The 9956-nt window shown below is 38.8% G+C and overlaps 1 protein-coding gene across 1 annotated transcript; it reads right to left on the bottom strand.

The window, feature by feature from the left end:
* Positions 1-4152: 4152 nt before the first annotated feature.
* Positions 4153-4740, bottom strand: LOC124268498 (homeobox protein Wariai-like). Its single transcript, XM_046703479.1, has one exon. The coding sequence runs from the start codon at positions 4738-4740 to the stop codon at positions 4153-4155; it is 588 nt and encodes a 195-aa protein (XP_046559435.1).
* Between the last annotated feature and the right edge of the window lie 5216 nt (positions 4741-9956).

Below are 9956 nucleotides of genomic sequence, written 5' to 3'. Positions count from 1 at the left end.
TTGTATGAGATAAACTATTTAAGGATCATTCGTGTGAGATAAACTATTCAAGGATCATGTGTGTGAGATAAACTATTCAAGGATCATGTGTGTGAGATAAACTATTCAAGGATCATTTGTGTGAGATAAACTATTCAAGGATCATGTGTGTGAGATAAACTATTCAAGGATCATTTGTGTGAGATAAACTATTCAAGGATCATTTGTTTGAGATAAACTATTCAAGGATCATTTGTCTGAGATAAACTATACATGGAACACTTGTTTGAGATTGTTTGATTTATACATGGATCAGTTATGTGAGATAAACTATACATGGGTCATTATTTGGGGGTAAACTATACATGGATCATTTATCTGAGATAAGCTGTACATGGATAATTTGTGTAAGATACACTATACATAGCAGATTGTATAAGATAAACTATACATGGGTCATTGTATGAAATAAACTATACATGGCTCTTTGTATTAGATGAAATGTACATGGATCATTTGTATGAGGTAAACGATAAATGGGTCACGGCATGAGGTAATCAATACGGGGTATTCCCGTGAAGTAGATTTTTGTTATTACAGTATACTCTCCTTGATGTTGTGCCGATGTTGTTATAAGGGATTATGTTACTGGTGCTGTAAAATTCTGAACTATGTTGTCAAATATGATTTTGAATTTACGGAGTTCATTTACTGAGTTAGCTCGCTGAGATTATAATGATGCTGATTAATGTGTTCGCTCAATCAATGGGAGTAAAACTGATTAATTTGTTCCCTCGATCAGTGCCATGCACTACACTTACATATCAATGTTTGATACATTTCATATGATATGTTTCATCTTGTGATGCTTTGTGGCGACATCAAATAAATTATGCCATGAAATGTCAAATATCAGTTTAGATTTATTTCTTTTCTTTACCACTTAAACGTTTCGTATCAACCTTGAGCCTGAAAAAAACATAGACTAGCCTTTGTTCGAGATCACCAGGCCTTCAAGGTAATCGCTCCAAGCTCACCCCTGTGTGTTTAGAACTCTACTAACCAACAATACATGGGTCATTTGTGTGAATTAAAAAAATATACATGGATCATTTGTGTAAGATAAACTATACATGGGTCACTGTATGGGGTAAACTATACATAGATCATTTATATGAGATAAACTATACATGGATCATTTGTGTAAGATAAACTATACATGGGCCATTGTATTAGATGAAATATACATGGGTCATTGTATTAGATAAACTATACATAGACCGTTTGTGTGGAATAAACAATACATGGATCATTTGTAAGAGATAAACCACACATGGGTCATTGTTTGAGGTAATCTATGCATGGGCCATTTGAGCGAGATTAATTTCACATGGATCACGTGTGAGATAAACTATACATAATTTGTGTTGGATATGTGGGAAAAAAACTATGCAAGATTTATAAACCGTGATCAAATATGTAAGCCTCATCTGTGTTAGAGATCGTAGGAATTTTTCCACCAAATGCCTGTGAAAATAACAATGCATCCAATACTACAGATAAAGAAACATACTACTCACACACACGCACACGCACACACAAGCATGAAGACACATGAGACTGGGGACTTATTTTCCAAATGACGGCACTGATAAACAAGACATATCCTTCTTTATACCCACTCAGCCAGTCTGTCCCTTTATACAACGAAGCCTTTCACTCCAACAACTCCTGATCTCCACATATTCTGACATTATAGCTTACTTGCAGTCTAACACTACACTGCAGTCTGACGTTTCACATTTGCATAGTAAATATACATAGCAGTATTTCTAATTACTTCAATATTTGCTGATGATATTAACATATTAAATTTATGTAAAGATGGATGCTTGTAAAACTTTTCTTCTATATATCTAATCCTTAAGTCATTATGACAATCAGACACTAATCAAAAATGGTATTCATTTTCAATACATTGTCTGTTACAGTATTCATAAATTCTCTTATCAGGCTGCTCTTTATTGTATCTGCCAGTTTCAATCCGAAGGTTATGAGATCCACATCTAAATCTTGCCATAGGTTTCCTAAATTTGTTTATTTGTACACAACTTAGGTACAATTCTCGCCCGAAACTAGTCTTAAAAAAGCATATAAGTTTGTTTTATGACTTTCAAATATAAAAGAATGTCATTTTTTCCCATAGCAAAATTTTAATCTAGAATCAAACTCTGAAAAGAAACAACCGAAACCTAGAGAATAAATCAGATGTTTAACATCAGATACCCAATTTACTATACCAGCATCTACTATTTTAATAACATATCATATGCTAACTTTACATATCTATTTTCTTGCAGAGATACGATTCGTTCCCAGAATTTACGAATTCTTTTTATAACAATAAGGATACTTAAGGTGTAACGTCCACATTCCCCATATACAACGTGATTTGGAGATTTCCTTTTTATACTGAATAAACGTTTACATATCTCTAGATGAACAGTTTCAACCTCATTTATGTTACCAAAGCCTCAAGCTTCAGACCCATATAGGAATATAGGTATTAAAAAATTCATCAAGTGGTAACGGCCTTAAATATAGATTTAGATACACCATAAACAACCTTTCTCGCTTGTAATGCAGCATTATGAACATGACTATTTCTACAAAAAACTACACCAAGATAAGTATGCGAGTATCATTCACACAAACGTAATACTGATATGCACATGTCGCTAGTTTCCGGTCACGTGACATATAATCACATTGAGAAGCTTGAGTACAGAGCAGTCATAACGTTTTCAGTCTCGAGAGCCACATGATGAAGCACATTGGAGAACGATTGACAGCAGTACGAGTGCCTCATTGGGACACAGTACTCGTACTGCTGTCAATCGCTTCTGATGTCCTGCATTTCTCTTCATGCGATCTCTACACCGGGACAGTTACCATGAAAGTGTTAGAATAATGAAAACACACAAACAATAAATTAATACACAATGTCATTTAGAAAGTGGCCCTATGGAACACTCTTTATATAATATCCCCAAAAAGGAACAATCGTCAAAATATGTAACAAAAGTGTTGATAACATGATTATACACTATTGCACAAGTGAAAAATCGACTTTACCCGAAAATGTTGATTTTGATGAGATTTCTTACAAGAATTAAAAAAGCCTCCCCACAAAGCAACAGAAATCACCTTCCACTTGAAAGTGTGCAGCAAAGAGCATTACTTTCAAATCGGCATTCGTCTTGAAGGAGTTTCAAGACCAAATCAGTACGCCACGTCTTGACGCTGCGACACGGAACATCACCATTGAAAGAATGCACGCTGGAGATTACCAATTTTCTGTTGCCAGGCGTCTGAATGTTAGTCTGAGCGCAATATCACTGCTTGCAGCTCGTTACAGCCAAACAGGTATTACAAATGACCGTCGCCATACAGGCAGACCTCGAGTCACCACTGCAGCCCAAGACCGGTACATCCGGGTACTACATTTGCGTGATCGTACTGCCACGGGTGAGAACACAGCAGCCAATGTGCCTGGACGTTGGAGGATACCCGGTCAAACTGTACGGAACAGGTTGAGAGAGATTGGACTGAGACCATGCTACTTGGCACCATCGCGCTCAGCGTCTCCGTTATCTAAAATTATCCACTTGGTTGTATAGACATTACCCTCTCCTAAACTGATGTGAAAATTCATGTACTAAAGTCAATTTGTGGGCGAGTTATACATCTTTGAAAATACAACATTTTCGCAACAGATTTCTGGCTTATCCGGGTTTTTTTTTGAATAGTATATTGGAATTAAACTTTCTCAGTACAGTATCTAGTACTTTTTGTTGGGTTTAGTAACATCCGGTCCCAATTCAGGCACGCCAAATCAGCCATCTAACCCGTTCAGCCACCGCGGCCTCGGATGGGACTCAGCCCAAATAAGTACTGGAATCTCTGCTGACCACAATTGGCTCAGGTCTAACAACCGTCACTTCCTCACCTATCATAGCATTAGAAAAGACTCATTTCCACCGACACGAGCATACTCGAACACACTCTTATTACCGTTGTCAGTTAGGGTGAGATCAGCTGCTTTGGACACCAATAGGTCAAAAACGTCTTTTTGACCACACCCAACTGCCACCATGACTGGGGTCTGGCCATTTAGCCCTTTTTGTTGATGTCACATGGTGAGATAAGGTGTTGAACAATAGAGGTGTTACCACCTTCACAAGCATAATGTAATACACCTTCATCTTCATCGTCAACCAGTGTGAGATCAGCTGCATTGGACTCCAGTATGTCGAAAATTTCCTTTTGACCACACAGAGCTGCCTCCATGACTGGAGTTCGGCCATCACACCCTTTCTTGTTAATATCACATACTGTGATAAGATGTTGAACAATAGAAGTGTTACCACCTTGACAAGCATAATGTAACACACTGTCATTTTCATCATCAACCAGGGTGATATCAGCTGCACTGGACACCAGTAAGTCAAAAACGTCTTTTTTACCACACCGAGCTGCCACCATGACTGGGGTGCGACCATCACGCCCTTTCTTGTTAATATCACATACTGTGATAAGATGTTGAACAATAGAAGTGTTACCACCTTCACAAGCATAATGTAACACACCAAAATCTTCATCATTAACAAGGGTGAGATCACATGCATTGAACACCAGTAAGTCAAAAACGTCTTTTTGACCACACATAGCTGCCACCATGACTGGGGTCTGACCAGCCATGCTGCCACCCAGTATTGAAGCATCAAGAGCTGCCTTGACTTCGGTCTCTGAGAAAGTGTGACCTCTAAGCTTTATGACGGTCCTCACTACTTATTCACTCTTTGAGAGTACTGCCCAGTGGATGAAATATTTATCATCACAATCCGGAGAAAGAAAATCAGTTGTCTTAACCCACTCTTTAAACTTCTGATTTTCAAGAACTTTCTTTGCAAACGATTCATTTTGTAGCAGTGGGTGGGAAATTGACCATCTATATTCTCCTATTAATACTGATTCTGCTATTCTTGCAGCTACTATATCATAGTAGGTTTCTGACACAAAGATGATGTTAGTATAGTTGTCTATTTCTGTTGTGGCTAATGGGTGGGGGTTCACCCTTTCATACAGGAACTGCATACTGCAGTTGGTGAGAACAAGAGTCGGATGGAGGTCATAAACAGAGCATAAGCATGCATTAAGTATTGATGGATGTGAAAATGCTGTTGTGTCTCCTTCAAGAAAAAAGGTTCCTCTCAGCCTTATAGCAGATTCGTAGATATCTGCCCTGGTGATTCCTGGGAGAATGGTTTCCACTGCTTTCAGCTTTGCCTCAAGATGCTGGTCATTCGATTTCCTCTCTAACTTTCTCAGGTCGAGCTTGTCATTATACAGGACCATGAGGATGAGAGCCGCTGATATCTTTAGTCTTGATCCAATAATCATATCAATTTCTTGTCGCAAATAGGTCAGAGGCTTAATGAAAAATTGAAGAGGATCACTCTGGTAGTCAAGCAAGCTAAAATACAGGGAACACGTCATAGGAAACCCAAACAAGCTATCTTTGGAGCTGCATATTTGGTCCAGGTCAACCTGTATATCATGTCCTTACTCTTTTGGTGCTTTCTAAATATTGCCTTCTTTTCGGCCACAGAATATTGATAAAGAGGCGTTCTAGTCACATCAACAACAGTCTGTGGCTTGAAAAAATTAAACTGTTGTCCTCCTAGCCGAGGTACTACTTCTTGAAAGTTGTATGATTTACTCGTAAACACAATGCATAGGTTTAAATGTTGTTTCACCTTTACTTGTGGAAGCATGTCATGATCTGGTCGAACACCTTTTTGTCCTAGTGTGTGACCTTTTCCTGTCTCCATTTGCTGTAGTGTCATCTTCTTTTTCTTTTCAGAAGATGGAGTCAAGTGTTTGATGAATTCGTCAAGTGATGTGAGAACCTTCCTAAGGTTTGAGATCTCTGCAGATGAACCGGTTCCAAACAAATCATCAAAGGCAATGAACAGTGGTTGTCCATCTTTGACGCAAACAGCAAGATCAAACTTATCAATATTGTCTACAAATACAAATTCAAAGCCTTTGTTTTTGTACTTAGCACCCAGCATCAGAGCCATGCATGTCTTTCCTTCTCCTGAGGCGCCCGTGATAGTCACGTGTCCATGTTCAATCAGCTTCGACTCCACCTTTCTGAAATTGTCTGTCTGTACAAATACTTCCCGAGTCGATTCTAGTTTCCAGTCCGTGGCTTCTGGAACATGCATGCATGATATTGTGAGTGATTCATTTCAGACGGAATCGTCGAATGCTATTTGAATACAGGCCATATCGTTCTGAATACTCATATGGATAGATATTTTGGTGAAATGTTCCATTGTAATGTGGCAGTATGTTTGTAAACGATATATTATTAGATTTTAAGTCCTCATCATAATAAACTAGCATAAATTAAATTAATAAACTAAAAACTTAAATACTTGTGTTAATTTCAAACTTGCAGCATAGATATTCAAATTCATTCGTAAGCTTGTTTCTGTAGATAGCTTGGGTAGTTTAGCCATTTCGCTTTTTCAGCTAATGGCTATTGATACTGGGTTGGCAACGAGCTTGGCCTGTAATTAGGTTTCTGTTGTCCTCTGGTTTTACATAATCTGTTCAATCCTGTGGATACCCTGGTCAGAACGTTTGTTGGCCTGTCGGCACATTGCCTTTTCATTGCATTCTCTGTGCTGAACCATGTAGGGTAAATCCAAGTACTTATTGCTTTATCAATGTGGAAACTTACCTGAGAGTCATCGCGCTCGTTGAATTCTTAGGAAAGAAGTACTTTGAATGATATTATTTTACTAAATTTTGGTGAGTAATTAATAAAACTCTAAACTATGTCCCGTGTAATACTATATTATGAAACTGGTGAATGATATTGGTATCTAACTTTCGCTCGTTAGATGCCAGTCTTGGAAAGTTTGATCATCTAATATTGGCATTATATATAGTGCTCGTGATTGATACCACATTTGCCTAGAATTATTTAGGATCTCCAACAAGCAAATACATGAAAATAGTGGAATACCATCAACGACTATCACTCAAACACTTAACATTCCCTTACACTCATTGTAAAGTATTGAAACAGCTGTCATATGTCTTCCCAGAGCTTATCGACTCCCTAACATCACTGAACCATACAGAATGACCTTCTCACCTGAAGGCATGGTTCCACCACCAGAGCCAATGGCGACGTTCACATCTCCCAGCACTAGGAAAAAAGAATGTGGAGGTAATAAGTGAGAGCAACCATGAAAACGATATCTGTGCATTCACTCATTCGTGATAAGAAATTTGAAAGTATACGTTTGATTAAACTTAAACTGATAAGACCAATGCCAAACCGGAAATAGAATTAAGCCTTGGGATGTTGAATAAATCGTTATTCATTCATGATTAAATTAGCGTTGTTTTTATTGTAATACCTGCATTTTATTTGGCTGAACTGGTGACGTATTTTTGTATTCAGCTCCTAATGATTGTAAAACATGAAGTCAAGGCCATTAAAGCGACTACATGTACTTACACCGCTACGTACTGACAGACAATACCTTACAATCCCAATTCCCTTTCCTGCATAGGACATTTTAACGATATACATAGTCTGGATGGCTCAAACCACCTGAAGGAATGAAATAACACACCTACGGGGCCTGCAGGCTTGCATATGTGTTTATCCGCTCGTCTCTGTACACAAATGACATGTCTTTAGGTTCTTCTCTACAGGTCTACCCGTTTTCGGGAAACCAGTGTTTGAATTTAACCATCTCATTTGAGAAAGTTCTTCTCGCCTCTGGGGCGATGGGGTAGCCTAGTGATTAAAGCGTTCGCTCGTCACGCTGAAGACACGGGTTCGATTCCCCACATGAGTACAATGTGTGAATCCCATTTCTGGTGTCCCCCCGCCGTGATGTTGCTAGAATATTGCTAAAAGAGGCGTAAAACCCAACTCACTCTCTCTTCCCGCCTCTTAACGCGATTGGCAGTTCCTTTGGACCTAGTCTTGATGCAAAACTCCGTTGACCGGCTACTGACTTTGTGGACGTGTCAAGTGTATAAATTAAACAACCTCCTGATACACGTCACGCCGTATTATGTATTCCTTTGCCTACAATGTTTATCAATCTTTGAGGTTCCTGCTTTCTTTATATCATATAATTGTTTTTACATAGTTTTCACCCGTAAAGATCCGGGTTAGAATTGGTCTTCAGTAACCCATGCTTGTCGTAAGAGGCGACTAACAGGATCGGGTGGTCAGGCTCGCTGACTTAGTTGACACATGTCATCGTATCCCAATTGTGTAGATCGATGCTCGTGCTGTGGGCCACTCGATTGTCTGGTCCAGAATCGATCGTGTGCAGACCACCGCCATATAGCTGGAATATTGCTAAGGGTACTGACTCAATCGCATTGTCACTCGCATGTTCAGTTTCATTACAGGGATTGTATGTTTTGATTCTTTCAGGTATGAATCGAAGAACGTGTATGCAAACTTCCACCACGAGATTCATACAGTTTCCATTTCATACATTAATATACAAAAACGAATACACATTTATGCTATACTTTTGAGAATCAGATAAAAACATCTAAATAAATAAAAAACGCTAATCCAACTGTTGCACCTGCAGTTGCTACTGTATTTGTTGCCTGTTGTTGTTGTGGTTGTTGTTGTCGCCTCGGAGACACGACCAGGGGCCGTATTTATCAAACAACTTAAGCCATTAAAAAAACTTAAGTCAGTTAAAAAACTTAGTTTTCACGTTTTTTCGACTTAAGTTTTGAGGTAAAACTTAAGTCATATTTATCAACAGACTTAGACTTAAGTTTTGTCATTTTTTGACTTAACTATTAAGACTCATCTTGGTAGGCTTAAATCAACTCTTTTTGACTTAAGTCATGTGAAACAAAATGGCTGCCACACGTATTCCAAGAGTATTTAATGAAAGAAGAGAAGTTCTGCATACATTAGATGATAATGAGCTGTTACAAAATTACAGATTTGACAGAAACAGTATTGTTTATATCTGTGATTTACTAGAACACGATCTAAGTCCCGTAACGCATCGGAGTTGTGCAGTGTCCTGCGTTACCAAAGTGCTCGTCACTTTGCGTTATCTTGCCACTGGCAAATTTCAGATGTGCAATGGCGATGACCATGGACTGAGCCAACCCACCATCTCAAGAGTCATCGAACAAACGCTTCAATCACTCACAAGTCAGCGTATGGTCCGTAGATTTGTCACCTTTCCCACGCAAGCCCAAGATATAAGACGACATCAGCGTCGATTTTATCAGACTGCAAACTTCCCCGGTGTAGTAGGTGTCATTGATGGCACTCACGTTCAAATTCAGGCCCCATCCGTGAATGAGAATGAATTCATTAACAGGCATCACTACCACAGTATTAATACACAGATAGTGATTGACAGCGACGACCGGATCATCGACATCGTAGCACGTTGGCCTGGCTCAACACATGACTCCCGCATCTTGACAACAAGCGGGTTATGTCGGATGTTTGAGGGGAACCAGTTACCCGTAAGTTGTCATCTGCTTGGCGACGAGTGGCTACCCATGTCGGAGGGATTTTAACACCATTTTTGCGTCCCCTTCCTGGATCACAGACAAACTACAACAGGTATATAATTGCTATTTCTTCGAGTCAGCTTCGAGTACTAACCAATAGAGTGATTTCCCTTGGTTATGTGAAATACAATCTTCAACATAAAAACGAAATGGAACACTTACATATCTTTGCTAAATGCATTATTCGGGCAACATGTCGTACGATCATAATGTCTACTTCTTTTGTTGTAAATGCATCTTGGGTGACTTATCAATGAAACAATACATGTGGGCAAGTAAAGTGTATCATGATATCTCCATTTTGATTTCAT

The sequence above is a fragment of the Haliotis rubra genome, unplaced genomic scaffold (genome assembly GCF_003918875.1).
Source record: "Haliotis rubra isolate DU_JTF1 unplaced genomic scaffold, ASM391887v1 Scf1385, whole genome shotgun sequence".
Lineage (NCBI taxonomy): Eukaryota > Metazoa > Mollusca > Gastropoda > Lepetellida > Haliotidae > Haliotis > Haliotis rubra.
The sequence above is the reverse complement of the archived record's forward strand: the minus strand, read 5'-3'. Positions and strand labels throughout refer to the sequence as shown.

Coding starts and splice junctions, on each gene's coding strand:
- LOC124268498 (XM_046703479.1), bottom strand. CDS start 4,740: ATGGCTGGTCAGACCCCAGTCATGGTGGCAGCTATGTGTGGTCAAAAA.